Source organism: Pogoniulus pusillus, chromosome 10, assembly GCF_015220805.1.
Source record: "Pogoniulus pusillus isolate bPogPus1 chromosome 10, bPogPus1.pri, whole genome shotgun sequence".
NCBI lineage: Eukaryota > Metazoa > Chordata > Aves > Piciformes > Lybiidae > Pogoniulus > Pogoniulus pusillus.
This window is the reverse complement of record NC_087273.1, coordinates 8,960,875-8,978,955: the sequence shown is the minus strand read 5'-3', so window position 1 is coordinate 8,978,955 and position 18,081 is coordinate 8,960,875. Positions and strand designations below refer to the sequence as shown.

The window sequence follows — 18,081 nt, the reverse complement described above, 5'->3', positions numbered from 1 at the left end:
ACGGGAGAAAGCCGCAGCGGGCGGGCGTTAGGCGTTAGCGGGGAAGAAGCGGTAAGAGACTGAAGCTGGGCAGCCCAGCACTCCTGTTCCCATCTTCCCAGAGCCCACACCAAGCGACTCCCACAGCATGCAGGAAAACGGGGCCTCATCCCCGCGTTTGTCCTTCGGCGCTTACACAGTTCGGACAACTTAACCGAACCAGTGCTTGCTGAGGCACACAAAACAGCCATCCCTTCCGCCAGGGACCCAAACCAGACATGCCAGGTAGTGAGGTGTCCACATCCAGCACCCCTGGGACAACGTGACCTCAGCTAGCCAAAGCCACTCTGTGACAGCAGCTGCAGCCTTACTGGTGCGCAAGTTTCACACAATCCTGTCCTAAGGAAGATTCCAAATACTACTGTTTGTTGCTGTTGCTGTTGTTTGCTTTCTCATCAGTACCTTGCCAGCTGAATCAGGAGAGGCACGACGCTGCAGCAGGAGTTTTGCCACTTCCAGACTCCCGTACTTGGCCGCCACATGCAATGGCGTGAATCCCTTCTGAAAGATTCCAGGAGAGAAAAAGCAGATGTTTGTGTTAAAGGTCAGGCTGACATCTCTCTCTGCGGAGCTCTCTATTAGGGGCTTCCTTTTCAACCTGTATTCTAGCTCATAGGATCAATAGCCGCACCTGGAAACAGCATCACCTCCTGAAAGCACTTTGAGGAGCATGACATACAAGAAAACACTTTCCCTTATATTATTTCTTCCTATGTATGTGCTGTCTACAACTACCTGAGGGGAGGCTGTGGCCAGGAGGAGGTTGCTCTCTTCTCTCAGGTGACCAGCACCAGAACGAGAGGACACAGCCTCAGGCTGCGCCAGGGGAGATTTAGGCTGGAGGTGAGGAGAAAGTTCTTCACTGAGAGAGTCATTGGACACTGGAATGGGCTGCCCGGGGAGGTGGTGGAGTCGCCGTCGCTGGGGCTGTTCAAGGCAGGATTGGACATGGCACTTGGTGCCATAGTCTAGCCTTGAGCTCTGTGGTAAAGGGTTGGACCTGATGATCTGTGAGGTCTCTTCCAACCCTGATAATACTGTGAATGCTGTCAGGCTGGCAGACATTTTATCTGACACAGACTCTACTAGCAATAGACACTGAGTGTGTGGGCAGTGCTCAAATCTCAACTCCAAACCAGCTGCACTTCTTAGCTTCATGATGACAGCTTCAGAAACATTTCCTGTATCAATTGTTGCCAGTAACAATGAAATTCCAGCTAAATGCAGCTATTCTGCTCCAAACTTTGCATTCCTCCTTTAGAGTTTGTTGAAGAATGAGTTCTATTTGGACTCCCGTGTCCATCTAAGACTAAATTCTTGATCAGGCACTGAAGTGCAGCTTAAAACATGTCATGCCTGACACAAATACATTGTGGCAAGAGTAAAAATCTTGTCTTTTAAAAATAGCCCTTTTCTATTTGAATGATGCTTGTCAGTACAGTACAGGTGTAAGATCTGTGTCAAACTGAGATGCTTTTTGCCTGTTCATTTACAGCACATCGATAGGGAAAAACTCAGGGAAGCAAAACAGTAGGTGGCAGAATGCACCACTGCCCTGACAGTAAATCCAGGGAGCTACAATGACCTATTTGCCTGAGGGATAGGTGATGGGTAACATTTACTGTCATGATCATCTTGTTCCATTAATCCCACCGCAAAAAAAAGAGTTTACATCAGGGAAATCTCAAACAGTTGCACCTTGTGAATCACACATTTGTAGAGCCATTATCTAGTGGAGTACATCTTCTCCTATTTATAATTATAGAATGTTCCTGCAGTACTACAGTGATTGCCATAAAGCAATATGGGAAATTAGGAAAGTATTTAGGGTATTTTTAGCCATTTTAATGTGATTTAACAGCTGGATAAAAGGAGAACAGCAAGTGTTCCCAGTAATCCATGGATCATAATTTGAAAATTGCTGGTTTAGTCTTCTAAACTCTGGAAGACAGCCCGTGGTTCAAAAATATGTTTGAAGCAGCAGCTGTAAAATCAGGGTTGCTTTTTTAAGACCTAACAGAAGAGTGAGAATTAAATGATTCCCACTTAATCATTTGTGATACATTTGGAAAAGATCTTGGCACGTAATTCTGTTCACAGCTATCCATTTTCTTACGTGTTCACCACTCTGTCAGGAGCCTATTGGTAAACATTTTTGGCTAACAAAGCAATGATGATTCTGCAGGCTATTTCTTTTGCAGCCCCAGACAAAACGGTCTGTTGGGTCGTGTGACACCTCATTTACAGAGCCACTGAAAATAGATTCAGCATTAGATGCGACTGGACAGATGCTGACTTGTGCGTTTTAGGAACATTCCTTTCAGCTGGCACAGACCAGAATTCTTTTACCATTGAAATAAACAAAGTATTGAAGAATAAACAGGCCTGCTCATAATAAAAAGTGTCAACATCCTCTTTTTTGAAAATTTTGGTCAAAAAACCCTACCCATAACACAGTGGGAAAGAAAGAAACAAGGATATGAACATTTTAAACCCGTTGGGATCATGCATTTACATTCTTATCCATTTGGCTCCAGCAGGAACCAAACTTTCAACTTCAGATGACAGCAAAATATGTCAAAATTTGATTAACTTCTGACACATTACTTCAGTCTGTTGATAAGAACAAAACAAAAGGCCCAAACTGGATCAATTTCTCAGTATGAAAGAACATTCCCAGAATCCTAGAATGCTTCATGGAACAGTCATGCCCTGTCTGCATGACTGGAATACAGACGTAAAGTGCCTTACTTTGGTGGACATGGAGTGGGAGGCACCTGCCTCCAGGAGAACTGATGCAACATCAACTTGTCCCTCTCTGGCAGAGATGTGCAGTGGAGTGTAGCCGTTAGTTGTGGCAGCATCAGGGTGGGCCATGTGCTGCAGCAGAAGCTGGACGATCTCCGTTTTACCCAAGCGAGAAGCAATGTGCAGTGGAGTCTGTTCTTCCTACAACTCAAATCGAGCAGATCATTAGTGCAAGGAGAACCACCCTGAACACAATATCCTGGTTGATCCCTATGGATCTTATCTAAGCAAAAATCATAGGAAATCATAATGAAAAGAAAAAAAAGAGCAAGGAGGCTCACAGGTTATTTTTTGTGGTGATCTGCAGCAGTATCTTTTTAGAACAGAGAAGTATGAATATGGTTTCTTCCTTTGATCAAGCAGTGCACATGACTGTGAGCATCACCTGCTCTGGTTTGTGTCCTTGATTTATTTTACAACAGCTGTACCTTGCTCTACAAACAGCCCCACTGGTTTCAAAAACTGGTACTAGCTACCATTGAAACCTCCAATGTTTGGGCTTAGGGTGTGGCTGTGCACTTCCTTGCTTAGGTAGAACATTGCTGGTTTGAGGCACATTGTGCTGGCTCTAGCTGGGATGGAGTTAATTTTTCTGACAGCAGCCCGTATGGTGCTGTGGTTTCCATTTCTGACCAAACCAGTGTTGGTAGCACAGCAATGCTTAAGCCATTGCTGAACAGTGCTTGCATGGCACCAAAGCTTTTCTGTTTCTCCTTCTGTCACCTCAGGGAATAAGCTAGGGGTGGGCAAGAGGTTAGAAGGGGACACAGCCAGGACAGCTGGCCTGAAATGACCCAAGAGATAATCCATACCAGATAATGTCATGTTCAGCAATAAAACCTGGGGGAAAAGGGGGAGTTTTTCCAAAGGAGCTGTTGCTCAGAGACCAGCTGGGCATCAGTCTGCTTGTGGGAGCTGGTGAGCAACTGCCTTTGCATCATTTGCAGGGAGGAGGGGTTGGTTTTGTGGAGCTCCCTATAGCTCCTCTGCTTCAGGTATAGTTTTGTGTAAGAGAAAGTAGGGGGAAAAAAATTGCCATCAGAACACCTACCCTGGCTCGAGCATCAACCAGGGCCCCGTTTCTCAGGAGGCAGCGAACTACTTCCACCTGCCCAGCCCGCGCCGCCATGTGCAGTGCAGTTTCTCCACGCTGCAGAAAAGCAAAAGTGTTTCAGTGTCCTAAACCTCCAGGAAGAAGCAGAGCTCTGACAGTGTAAATTCCACCCACATCAGCTCGCATGGAGGCTTGCCTCTCAGCCAGCTGAGAATCTGGCTTCAGACCCACTAACAGGCAGCTGAGAAGGGTGTCACTGGGCCTGGGTATGCTATGGCTTGCAAAGTGATCTCAGGCAAATATGATCTCAGGCAAATGTGATCTCAATTCAGGGGGTTAGAATGAAAATCTTATCTGACAGAAAACTCTGCCACACAGGCTCCCCTGTTGACATGTTCCCCAGCTTTCCACATGTCAGTTCATCAGCTTGTGTGCCACACAGGAGATAGAGAGTTTACTGAACGCCTCTCTCTCAAGGGATTGTGAGGTGCATGAGCCTCAAGATGGAAGGGGCTATTTCTCCAGATGGTCCCCTCCTGCACACTGTGTGGAGCTGGCAGCAATAAAAGGCCTTGCAATGGCTGCGCATAACTGAGCCAGCATATGAAATGTGTAAAACCTGTGCTCAGCAGTGTGGCTCTGGCTGCAGGCTATGGAGTGAATCTTCTTTCAAGGCTTTTGAAACCCATGGAATTTGCAGGAGAATACAAAATTCTGGAAAGCTGACTGGAGTGATGTGGAATTTCAGGTCAGGATAATGAAATACAGGCGCTCCATTCAAAGCAGTTATTCTTTTGCATATGATTCTATGATAGATTAGCAGAGGAACACTGACAGTGAGTATTCCTGGTGTTTCTAGCTTAATTTTGCACTGTCCAACATTCTTTGAGCACATTGTCCTACAATGGACTAAAGCAGTCTCCAGGCAGCATCAACAGCTGATAGAGGACAGTTCTGCAACCAGGAGCTCTGTATGTTTATGTTATGATAACACAGGAGGGCTGATCATTTCTTCACATTAAATGTTCCTTCTCCTTACTCTTGAGCTGGAGTACTGGCTGTTGTAAGGCTTTTTACTCCCACAACTACCAAGTTGAACTGCCAAAATGAACACTCCAGTAAAGATCTTCCACATTAGAATCAGGAATCTCATCCTTCATCTAGATGCAGGAAAAGTAGCAGCTTGAGCTTACCTACTGTTATGAACTTCTAATTAGAGCAAACCCTCTTCATCAGGAGTTGATTTCTCTTGTCATTTTACAACTAACACTGTATTACTAGCTGTGATTAGCAGGCAACAAGCAAAATCCCACAGCTCTAGCTACAAATCTTAATAGAGCATTTCATCTACAGAAACTTTATTACTTTAAGAACGAGCTGTTTAAAATGGGAATAAGGTTTGTATTTCACACGCTCTAAAGATCAAATTTCTACAGAGAACTTTTGTACTTGAATTAGCAAAGCAGTTCAGCTTTCGGAACCTGTGATTCAACAGGGAGCCTCAATTTACCCAGTAAAAGCCAAGACACCTGTATAGCATAAACTGCGAAGCGTGAAACTTCGCGCACGCCACGTTTGGTAACACAATACTTTTAGCTGCTTCCATGAGAATTTCTTGTTGGCTTCCATAAAGATTTCATATATAAAGATTTTTATATAAAAAAAGACAGTTTCTGTTAAAAAGTATGAAAGGCACCAAGAGATTTTGTTAAGGAAAGCCTGCTCCAACAACTCGAGCAAATGGCTTGGTGAGATCAACAATTTACTAGGTTCCATGGTAAGATTCTTCTAATGAGAAACCTGAGAAGTCCAGCCTGCCTGGATTATTCAATGTATTGTTGGTTTGTTGTTGGGACCACTTCTCTATAGCATTATTTACTGGTAAAAAGCCGCTTTCAAAGCAGCAGGTGGACTGAGCTGAGTATTTGTTTACATTGAGAAATCTCAGCAGCAAGGCACCTATGAAACAGAGCTCAGAAAACTGCTGCATTTGTTTGACTGTTACTCTTCTTGGCAACTGGGCTTTTGGTCTACAAACACTGATTTCTACGGTAAGGCACGTTCTGCATTTTGTGTTACCTCCCAAAGGTCACATTTTCTAGATGCAAGTGTGTTCTTTCAAAAGGCACCACCAGTTCCTGGAATTTCCTGTGCAAGAGGAATGTTTCAAGTTTCACATTTCTCCTTGATGTTTAATTGTTAGGTTTTAAGCATTTTATGCCCTTTCACTGATACAAATGACATGATTTCACGGCAGCCAGTGAAGCTCTGCAAGCAGAAATTAGAGCCATTTGGACTTAAATTCCACCCTTCAGAACGGAAACACAGTCTTTCCTCTCACTTGGCTTACATTCAGTTTTGGATGTCTCTGGTAAGATTTGTCTGTTTCTAAGGGAAACTTGACCTACTTGAGCAATGTTGAGGACCACATGAAATCACATCTGGCTTACAATACACGTACAATCACCATTTCCCCTCCTTCACTGAAAGGTGCTAGAAGAATTTGTCCTGAAATGCAATGAAGCCATAAGGTATCATTAAAATGTGACCTTTGGTTGAGCTACAGACCCCTTTTTGGAGGAAGTATTGCACAGATATGACTCTAGCCCAAGCCATACTCACAATGTTAGTGACATCAGGAGAGGCTCCATTCTGCAGCAGAAGGAGGACTATGTTCAAGTGGCCCATAAATGCAGCCACATGTATTGGTGTGAGGCCCGACTGCGAAACAAAGCAAGAGCAGTTTTACTCCTCTGCACGGGCACAGGGAAGGGGCTTCTTTATGTAAATAAAACACAGGTGAATCATGAGAGGAGAGAGATAAAAAAGGATTCAAAAAGGGAGAGAGAGAAGGAATGTTTCTTCAGGATACGAAACATTTTTCTACCTCTGTTATAGCCTGGATTGAAGCCCCATATTTCACCAGGAGTTCCATGACTTTGATGCGATTTTTCTTGCAGGCAATGTGCAGTGGAGTAAAACCATTCTGTGCAAAAGACAGTCATGTTAGTTAGAAACATGCAGCTACACTTCCCACACAGCTCCACGCCAGCACATGGAGAGCAGGAGTGTTAGACAACCAGAAGCAATTCTTCCTTAAGCACAACAGGTTATGAATTACAGACACCTCCCTGTACTCTGAGACAGAACAAAGCAGTGATGCTGCTCTCTTCTCAGGTGATGGAGAGCAAACAAACTTCTGCTTCCAAAACTCAAATACAGACACACTCATTCTGAATTCCAAGCTTAAGGCTGTGCCTGTCCATGTGTGGTTCCAAAGGCTGCACACATGTACACATAAGGATAACTTAAAGTGGTTCCCAAGATTGCCTAGCACGAGGAAAATGTAAGAAATAATACTGTTCACTTGGACATTAGTTAGAGTCTTTTGAAATCATAAAGCACATTTTACACCTCTCTAGGAATATAACAGAGTACTTCACCCAGATCTTCTTTGGTTTTCTAATCTAATTTGAATTTGTATCTAATTTAAATGTGTATCTAATTTAAATGTGTATCTAATCTAAATTTTGTCTTTGTACTCTAAAAAGCTGTATTTACCTTTATATTTATGCATCAATCTATAGTATACTGTATTCATGTTTGTGTGTGTGTATTCTCTACTTCATAATCAGTACTTCAGTCATGCTTTTACACCACAAAGTGTCCACTCTTGAAGTGTTTGTGGCTACCCTTCCTTTAGTGTTGCCCTGTTGAGTTGTAAAGCATTGTGAACAAGGTGTCCCTGTGTCCAGCCTTCACCTGGATTAAAATTCAACGGGACAGGGATGAAAGGGGCTTGGGGAAGGGAACATCTGTGTCCAGACCTCATCTGGATTAAAATTCAATGGGACAGGAATGAAAGGGGCTTGGGGAAGGGAAAATCTTAAATAGAGATTGCATTTTATACTGTGAAACAATAGGTTGTGTTGTGCTTACCAACATATTCATTTCTTTGGGACTGGAGCTCAAATCAAAGCATGTCTTCACATTGCATGCTTTGACTTCAAGCTTTTTTTGATATACTATTACAGTTAATGCAGGTTAAGTGTGTGTCTATAGCTAAGCAAACACATAATTCACCAGATGTGAAGGTTTTAGTGAAAAGCAGAGGTAACATTTTCCAGGTAACGTTTGAAAACTTGCTGTAATTTCTAATGAAAAGGATCAGTATTGCTAAACAACCAACTAGCAGGAAACAACTGATCAGTGAAATCATAGGGCATGGGGAAAAAAGCATGTGACAGATTATTCTCCAGTCAGCTTCTGTTAGGGGCACTGTTAATTACTAGTTGATTTGAAGGTGTTTTAAAGCATAGACAAAGTGAAAAAGCAAGGAACTGATGTAGTGCTTGTATCCCCAAATCAATTTGCAAACATTAACAATTTTGTTTTAATTTCTTTTTAAATCTAACTGAAAAACAAATTCTTTCATGGGACTCTGCTGAATATTATACTACCATTAGCCTTCTCCAGTTCCTAAGGAAGGAATCAAAACCATTAGATATTTTACTTCCCATACAATATATCTCAACATATTTTACAGGGAGTTTTTCTGTTTCAGAAGTTTCTGTGTTTTCTCTTAATTTGACTGCCTGAGTTGATTTCATTTTGCTGCTTTTGTTCAAGCAAGGAACGGTCTGTTTGGGGAGGGGAGAAGGCAAAAAAGCCCATATCACTAACAAATCATGAGCATCATTTAATGTATTAAACACTACAAACAAGCCAGAGGCGACAAGTCCTTGGTGAGAGAGAAAACAACAGAGAGAGGAAAAAAGTTAAAAATACCAGTCTGGAGGGAAGAAAACAGATAGGCAGAGCAGCCTGGGGGTGTTCTCCTTTTATTCCAGATGTTTCTCTGGAAGGGAGGGAGAAAGGGAGGGATGGAGGAAAGGAGAGAGAGTGAGCGAGGGAGGAAAGGACAGAAGGGAACAGAAAGTCTATTTCTGGTCACGCAAGGAGAGAAAGATGATGTCTGGACTAGCATACAATGTGTGGGTGTTGATGAAAGGACAGCTAAAGATAATCAGAACACTGGCAAGAAAAACAACAAAGGATGAAAACTGCATTAAAAAAGATCAATGAAGTAAACATGATACTGAGAAAGGCAAAACAAGAAAACTGTAAGGGGAGGAAGCAAGAGAGGTTACAGGGTTTGTGGGTATGGAGAGGTAAAGAATGAGGGGGCAGAAGAAAACTGTGGCAGTAAAAAGTCAGTTCCAAGAAAGTATAGGAAGTAAGGAATGGAGAGCCTCCATGGAAAAACACAAGAGGCTGGGGAAGACAACATAGTGGCCTGCAGTGGAAGTTCTGTGGAGGAACTAAATGTAGCAGGCAAAATGCCATGCAAAACTATCTGAGATTCAAGGTCTCTGTTCCCCAGCGAAGCACAGTCTATCAGTATTTTAACTTTAACTTAACACTTCATGGGGACACTTCCTATTAAAGAAAACTGGAATCTTGTCTGGGTTTGAAGAAATTAAAAGCTCTGGAAAGCTTTGTATGTCCCAAAGCCAAATGTGAAGGTTTTCTCTCAGTTAGGGGATAAAGGGGATAAAGATCAGTGAGTGAAAGGAGTCATATCTCTTTTCCTGTAAGCATCAGAAGAACTGTGCTTTGTAAAGGAGGAAAAGTGGCACCTACTAGAGAGGACTGTTATATTTTGATAAATGCAGACACATTAGCTTCTTACTATACCTGCTCCATGCCAATTAACTTATTGATTTGGTTGAAAGCTGAGAAATTGTGTATCATATCACACAGTATGGAAAATGGAATTATTAATTCAGTACAATACCAAGACTAGCTAGAAATGGCTCTCACTTTAGGAAGTCTCGAGAGCTTCCTGACCCCACAGCCACTTGCCACAAGACACGGTGTGTGATGAGGCCTAATGATACAAGGCACCTGACTGGTAACCAGCAGCTGTGACAATCTGTATGCCACTGCAACTCTGGAAGGTAGTTGGAGTTTGCTGGCAGAGTTTTCACTTAGCTTTACTGAGGAGAGTTACTCATGTGCACTGGGCAGTGTTGTGTAACACAGTGTGCAGCTGATGGGACTGGTTTACCAGGGCACGAGCGTTGGGGTTTGCTCTCTTGTCCAGGAGGAGTTTGGTGACACGATAGTGGCCACAGTGTGCAGCCACATGGAGGGCGGTCAGGTAATCCAGTGTGACATCATCCACGGGAGCTTTGTGCTGCAGCAGGTGTTTGACACATTCCACATGGTCACCCTGGGCCGCCATGTGAAGTGGGGAGAGTCCATTCTGTGGCAAAAGAAAACAGTAACTTCTAGTAGCAGATGTTTAAGTGGTGGAATGCACTAGAAGGAAACCATCATGAGTTTGCAGAGTAGCCTCATCACCAAAACAGATCCACATCTGACCAATGGACTGGAAGGAAAAGTGACAAGAGCTCTAGTCACCCCTCTCCTTCCATCAAACACAGGCAAAGTCAGAGGAGTATCACATCATTCAATCAGATTTTCATTAAAGCAAAAGCATCTGATGGTCTCGCTTCACAATTTTAATAAAGCATATCTTGACCTCAGAAGACAGTTCTGGGATACTCATCAGAACACCAAGCCATAGCTTGTATGTTAGAGGAAAAGCACTTACTGACCCATCATCACATTTAGTAAGGGACTGATTACTTTTCCTTAAGTGTTCAAAGAACAAGCAAACTACCCTGGCAAACCTGACCCCTGAACTTCTGGGAAGTCATACCTTCAACTACCACCACGGTTAAGACTTCCCATTCAAACCTCCTGAAGACTATCCAGAGAAAATCTTGTGTCTGCAATAATGATAACTATGGGTCTAACAGCCCTTGTTCTGAGCCATGCTTGAGGGAGTGAGGCCCAACAAACAGTGCAATGGTCTGAAACTGGAATATGAAATGTTTGTTTCTTCTGATCTTCCAGGGGCCTTCAACATTCTATTCTACTGGTTTCCAACTAATGGCAGCAGGCAGTCTGAAATGTACTAATGTGCAGTGCTGCCCAGTGGGGTTTGCTATGACACCACAGTTATCTTTCTCTAATCAGCTTGACCAAAGGGGCAGCAGGGACCCAGTTTTGCCACCTCTCTGGTCTTAGGAAGCAACACAAGTGAAGCACTTGCAGCAGCACTGTGTATCAAGTGTTTAGTCTGATACTATAGAGAGAGGATACCGTTTCATATATTTGAGAAGGATAGTCCCTAATTATGTAAGAAAACCTTATTTTGGATTGTTCCACCAATTAATACATTTCCTTTGGGAGAAGAAAAATGTTCCTATCTTTTTCCCTGTCCTTTTCAGTGTCATTGACACTCTTGTGGAAAGTTCCACCCAGCGGTTACCGCACTCTAAATCAAGGTACACACCTTGGTCCGTGCAAGCAGCGGGGCACCTCGTTCCAGCAGCAGCTCCACAACCTGGTCATGTCCACTTCTTGCAGCACAGTGCAGTGGGGTGAGTCCATCCTTAAAGTAAAAGGAGGGAAAACAAATGAGCACATCCCCAACTGTCCATCCCGGGACTCTGAGGAGCATCCTTCCAGGAATGCAGCCCAACCAGCTTATGAAGAAGCTTCCTTTTCTTTCACTCCTAACTGAAGCTCGCTCCCCAACATGAAGGTTCATCCCTATTCTTCCTTGCAGCAAAGTACATGCCAAGGTTACCATTTCAGAGAGGAATCCCACTGTGTGTTGACTTCTCTTATCAAAGAGGATGATGTGAGCATGCATTGCCTCCTCCCCTCCTTCTCCTCTGCATGGCTGTAAGATTGGATTGCCTCTCCCTGGATAATGTCTGCTGGGCCAAGGGTGTTTCATTCATCAGCCCTTGTCCTTCAGACCGCTTTTGATGCAGAGATGAAAGGAGAAATGTTCATGGCTAGAAAATTTACTCTAGAATTTATTTGTTGATTTTGTTTTCTTTTAAACAGGCAGCAGGAGAAAGAAGATTTTAAAACAGAGGAAAAAAGGAAGAGAGAAACAAACAGAACAAACCCTTTCTTTGCTGAGACTGAGCGGTGAACAAAAAGCTAACAACTCGTTGCTAAACCTGCTGCGAGACCACCAACCCTGCAATATTTTCCCTGTTGCAGAACACCACCTATACCAAAAGACTTGCTCAGACTTGCTACTCAGTAATGATGACAGCAAAAGATGTGGCACTTAGATGAGAGAATGCATTATTTTAGGTCGTTCTGCTACAATCTGGACTTTATGAAGAAAACCAGAGGAAATATAAGGCAAGAAACGTGAATATTAGTGCTGAGTGACAGAAAAAAACAATGAGAAAGTTACAAACCCCCAACTTTTCAAGCATGTGCTCAGAGAAGTCATCAATACTCATTCAGAGACAGGTTTATAAAAGTGAAATGCTTCTAATCACACAAAAAAACCCTTCTCCCTTTGGACACTGCTCACTGAGGTGGATGCTATTATTCAAGAGTGCCTTGTGAAGGCTCCACTAGCGGCATGATTAAAAGATGACTATACCGCTCTGAGACAGATGACTTTGAGGTTAAAAAAGTAGCAAAAATGCAAAACCATGAGTTAGTGATCCTGCTTCATACACAGATACACTGTTTGGTGTGCTGGAGTTTGCAGGGAGTCTACACTGCTGTATTTCTTACTTCTACTACTGATAGTTTTGAATTCAAAGTAGCTGTAGCCTAGGCAGCACCATTGCAATTGCTACATCATTTGAGCTATGAAAGCATAGCCCTGCAATACTCTACTGAAGGTAGTTCCAAGAGGTGAATCCTCCCTCCTCCCCAGTTTGGAAAGCACAGAGCACCTTCCTGAGTCTGGAGCTGAAGTCTGCAGGGGAGAATTTTTCTCCCTTACTTCACTACTGTTTGCAGTGAAGGAGTTAGGTGTGCCCCGGTGCTCACTATCTGAGAGGCAGAGGCATCACTAAAACCCACAAAAGCTTTGCAGTGAAATGCAACAGATGCAAGATCAAAGCTGCAAGCAAAATTCAAGGTTCCTTGGCACCTGGCAGATGGGGTGGGCAATGTAAAGGAGTCAGTGTAACTACTTAATCTGTGTTTTTTCTCCTGTGCTGCAGCTTCAGAGTCTCCTAAATCAAATCTTCATATGCACAACACAGATATATTTTCATCTTGCTGCCAGAGAGATTGATGCACAATTCCCATCAGCATTGCTAAAGTGAGAATATATCCCAAACATATTCGTAGGAAAGGTATTTCTTTGGTATTTCTTCCCAGTTTCTGGCCCTTTTGTGCTCTACATTTTTAGTCAATGTGGGAGGTTCATTTTTTCTACCTGCACTTTGATGTTGTTCTACTTTATACAACAGCAAATAAAAAGGCAGAATTGTGTAAACCCTTGAAGAAAAATGGGGCAAATCCTCAGAGAGAGAAAACTGCAAGTTAAGGAACACATCACAAGAAGGTCTAGCTGAAACAAAAATAAGGACTAAGTCACTGAAAAGCATGACTTCTCCTCTCTTCTTAGCTATAATTCCCTCTAAAAGCAGAGACAAAAACTTGCTACATATTCTATCATGCCTTTATAAATGCATCATCATTTACTGTCTGTGCCCTTTCCAGCAGGTGAATGCAGCAATGAGCTTTGCAGCCCTCCCACATAACCCTCTTCTAGTCCCTCCTTCTGTGTCTATACTACAAATTATTGTATATGTAATGCTTTAGATTCTAATTTTGCTTATATGTTTTCATCAGAAAGGAGGAGAATTGCAAAGACAGATGTGTTCTAGTAGAAGAACTAGTACATAATACACTGAGGACAAGCTGACAGCAGCCAGCATCAGGAGTGTACCAAATTAGTCTTCTTTTGCACCACTGCATATTTGCAATGAACCCCAGCACTGTGAAATCCACTGCAGGAGCTTCCCTGTGCACTGGTTTTTAATCATCCCCCTGCTAATTGGTACACCAAATATGGAAAGTGAAGAACACATCACTTGACACACAACACTGGGTCAAAGAGACACAGACTTTGAAGCAGCAATAATGGATGTCCCACAAACATCAAGGCTGCTGTGCCATGAAATAAGGAACTCAGCAATTCTGTATTTTAAGAAGTCCAGTATTTATCTGCTCATCTTAAAGAGTACAGAATGGAGAGGTAAATGTTCTCTAAGTGCCAACCTGCTCCTGGTGTTTTCCTGCTCCCACACATTACTCTCCTAGCTGATGCTTTGCTGGGTTCACTGTTAGAAATGACACTACAACCCCCTGTGTCATGAAATTCCACCACTCTTGATTTCCTCTTAAATGCCTTTCAAAATTTGAAGGTAAACTTTTGCCTTCTTTGGGTGAAAATGAATCACTGGTCATTATTTAACCTGCAAAATTAATTCTGAATTTGTGACTCCCAACTGCAGGGCTCAGGAAGACAAATCATTGGGTCATTTCACAGTGATTCAGATGCTTTATTTCAGCTTACCAGAGTTAGAGATAAAAAGAAGCTCTGCTTACAAGAGATTCCAAATGGGAAATTATATGGGCAGCATCTCTACAGAGGGACAGTTGGGCACATTCAGTGCTCATTGGAATGAAGGCAGATGACAGCACATGAACATCACAGGCCAAGTTGTCCTAGAATTCTTCTAAACTATAGCTGCAGATTCTCTTTTTTGTAAGGGTGAAGCAAAATGTTAGTTTTCTGTATGTTAGACATGCAAAATTGTCTAACTTTCCTCCACAAAGGCCTCTGCATTTTTCACAGACTCACAGATTGCATTGGGTTGGAAGGGAGCCCCAAAGGTTTCTTGTCCAACCCCACTGCAATCAACAGGGGCACCTGCAACTATCGCAGGCTGCTGAGGGACACATCAAATCTGACCTTGAATGTCTCCAGGAATGGGGCCTCAACCACATCCCTGGGCAGCCTGTTGCAGTATTTCACCACTCTCATTGTCCAGAACTTGCTCCTCATGTCCAACCTAAATCCACCCTGCTCCAGTTTCAAACCACTGACCCATGCTATCACTACAACCCCTTCTAAACCAGTCCTTCCCCAGCCTTCCTGTAGGTCCCCTTTGGATACTGAAATGCAGCTCTAAGGTCTCCCAGAAGCCTTCTCCAGGCTAAACAGCCATAATCCTTTCAGCCTGGCTTCATAGGATCATCTTCGTGATCCTCTCTGGACTCACTCCACCAGACCCATGTCTCTCTTGTGCTGGGGACCCCAGAGCTGGACACAGTACTCCAGGTGAAGTCTCACCAGAGCAGAGTTCCTACTACACAAAGTCCTCAGTTGGACTTGCTGATCTCAAAGGTCTTTTGCAACCTGAACAATTCTATGATCCTATGCTTCTGAACCTCATCTCTGTGCAAACAAACAAGGCAAATCTCCCTCTTGCTCTAAGCCCTCAGCCTTGCCATAATTAAGCATGCTCCGAAGCACTCCTCCAGGTCTGCACTCAAAGTACAGCAAAACTTACACTGTGCATTTGCCTGAGTGATGAGATATTAACTTCAGAAACCCCAAATAACAGTCGCTATGTAGCTTGCTTAGATAATCTGTCCAACATGCTGCTCTCTCCTAGACGTTTTATGAATCCACTGACTTTTTTTTATAGCTAATATCTGCATTGTGGTTAGATATTTATAATCTGGTATCGCTTTAGGAATGGCAAAAAAACTGCCAATGAATTATTAGTGCTCTGTGCAGGGGTGAAGACTAGGAGAGAATGTGACAGCAGCGTGACCGCAGGAAAAACCCACTGTAAGCACAGCACAGTGCTCAGACAGGGCCAGGATCCCCTACATGGGCTTTGTGATGGGAACCTCAGGCCACGTGCAAACAGCAGAGCACCCATCTTACCAGGAAGCATACACACAAAATGAAGGATCACGACAAATGAACCTCAGTTGGTTCCCAGAATGACTGTCAAGAGGTGTCTGAAGCACATCCACCCCAGAAAAAACAACCCAAACAAACGCAAGTTCCATTTCCCACAGCTTCCTTGTTTTTTCTTTCCCCATTAGCACTGTAGATCCCTGTGATCAACCTTCCACTCCTTTCAGCTCCAGCTGAGACTCCTTTCTTTTCCGTGGCCCTTCTCCAACCTAAATGGCATTCACCAGACTCACTCTCCACACAACCACATCTGCTTGCTGCTCCAGCCCCAGCTGCCAGCCTCCAAGAACACCACATGGGTACTTTCCCAGACAATAAGCTTTCCATTCCAAGGCTGCATTCTCTGTTTCAGCCCAGGGATTTTTTTTAAATTGTAAATATTCTGGACAAGAGCCTGCAAAATGAGTCCAAAGAAAAGCAAGAAAAAACTAATTTCAATGTTGGCAAGACTCAATAGAAAGAACACAAACTACATGACGGCTTCAGTGCCTGAGACAGGTGAAAGTGTTCCTCCCCCCTCCCAAGTGTGTTTGCATAGTGCCACAAAAATGGAAATACCAGCAAGGTGACCAACACTGTAGTTTAAAAGCAAAAAAATTAGACAAAACCTAGAAAAGCCTCAGGTTTTATTCTCTTTTTCCCTATACATGTAACACAGAGGGATGGTAAAAATAGAACTACTGTAACAACTGCATTCATAAAGAACACTCCTAAGACCATTTAATGGTCAGTAACATCTCAATATCCCACATGTCCTTGCTATTACTATCCTCTTATATCAGGATATATTTCTCTTTTTTTTTTTAATAGAAATGTATTTTGGGCAGGATGAAATTGTTCTGCTTTTTAAATGCTTACCAGAATTCTCTCTGTAATAACATTTATTGTTTCAGGAAGGTTGTAAATGCTTTCCTACTTTCAAAGTGAAAACACAGATTTAACTAACATTTTAATTATTAAATGCTTTAGCATAATCATAGAATGGCTCAGATGGGAAGAGACCTTAGAAGTCATCTAGTCCAACCTTCCTGCCATTGGGACAACTAGATGTCCTATGGGCCTGACCAACTGTGGCCATTCCCCATGTTTCTGTTTATCTCCCCCAGGGAGGGACATTCACAACCTTCCTGGGCAACCTATTCCAGAGTCTCGCCAGCCTCATACTGAAGAACTTCTTCCTAAGATCCAGTCTAACTCTGCTCTCCCTCATCTTAAATCCATTCTCTCTTGTCCTGTCTTTAGACTTCCTTAGGAAAAGTCCCTCTCCAGTCTTCCTGTAGGATGCCTTCAGGTATTGGAAGGTCTCCCCTTCCAATACTTGAAGTTTTATCTTCTGCAGGCTGAACAACCTCAGCTCCCTCAGCCTGTCCTCATAGCAGAGGTGCTCCAGCCCTTGGTCCTCCTCTGGACTTGCTCCAACAGCTCTGTGTCCTTCTTACGCTGGAGACACCAGAACTGGAGGCAGCATTTGAGGTGAGGTCTCACAAGAGCAGACTGACCTGTAAATTACTTGGTAAACACAATCCTAGACAAGGCTTCTGTGTGAAGAGAAGTAGCACAAACACTGATATCACAGATAGTACTAATAACAGTATCCTAATGACACCACTGGGAATGGAACTCACATTTGGGCTTTAAATACAATATATAGAAGTGACCTTCCACATTTAAAAACTTATCCAATAGTCATTTGAGAAGAAAATGGTAAAACTTGCCCCTAAAATTAAGACAACATAATTCATTTTAAAATATAAGTGTAGCAAGTAAATTTACTAGCAATTCTGCATCTTTAGTGAGAAATGTCATAAGCTGTCAGCAAATGCATTATGAAATGTATAGGAAAGAAAAATATGCAATTCCTGCAGTAAGCAGGGCTCTCCTCTGACATGCAGCAGTAACTATGAACAGCAGGACACATGCATAATTTACTCCCTTTGAAGAACATACATTTTAATTTATCCTTTTCTTCAGACAATGTAGGGGTTCCTAATGGATCGTTCCAGTGAACCATTTTCAAACATAAAAGGATTTCACAGATTAACTCTGCAAAAATCAAAGTACTGAGGCTCATTTAAAATCTGTGAAAATAAAACTTTGCATCTCAATTTATGCCTCATCAGATGTCATGTTAAAAATAAACTGAATGAAAGCTACGAGGACTTTAGGCAAAGAGCTTATTTTGCTGCAGTGTGGAGACCAAGAATAAAAGCCCAAGCAGTATCCTAATACATTTACTTCCAGTTTCCCAGAAAATCTGACCTACTGGAAGAATGCAGGTGTTCCTCAGGAGAGATGCAAAGGAGAGCATGGAAAAGCAAGCATGTTAGTACCAAGG

The 18,081-nt window shown here is 42.9% G+C and overlaps 1 protein-coding gene across 44 annotated transcripts in view; it reads right to left on the bottom strand.

The window, feature by feature from the left end:
- ANK2 (ankyrin 2) overlaps positions 1-18,081 on the bottom strand; it is a 333,329-nt gene that overhangs the window by 70,585 nt on the left and 244,663 nt on the right. For 40 of the 44 annotated variants that reach the window (XM_064149794.1, XM_064149789.1, XM_064149786.1 and 37 more), the window contains 7 exons: positions 11,268-11,366; positions 9,972-10,169; positions 6,789-6,887; positions 6,524-6,622; positions 3,899-3,997; positions 2,791-2,988; positions 442-540 (listed from right to left, as the gene is read on the bottom strand). In XM_064149794.1, coding sequence (XP_064005864.1) covers positions 442-540; positions 2,791-2,988; positions 3,899-3,997; positions 6,524-6,622; positions 6,789-6,887; positions 9,972-10,169; positions 11,268-11,366 — 891 coding nt within the window. The remainder of the gene's footprint in view (positions 1-441; positions 541-2,790; positions 2,989-3,898; positions 3,998-6,523; positions 6,623-6,788; positions 6,888-9,971; positions 10,170-11,267; positions 11,367-18,081) is intronic. The other 4 variants (XM_064149792.1, XM_064149790.1, XM_064149830.1 and 1 more) reach the window with 1 other exon arrangement.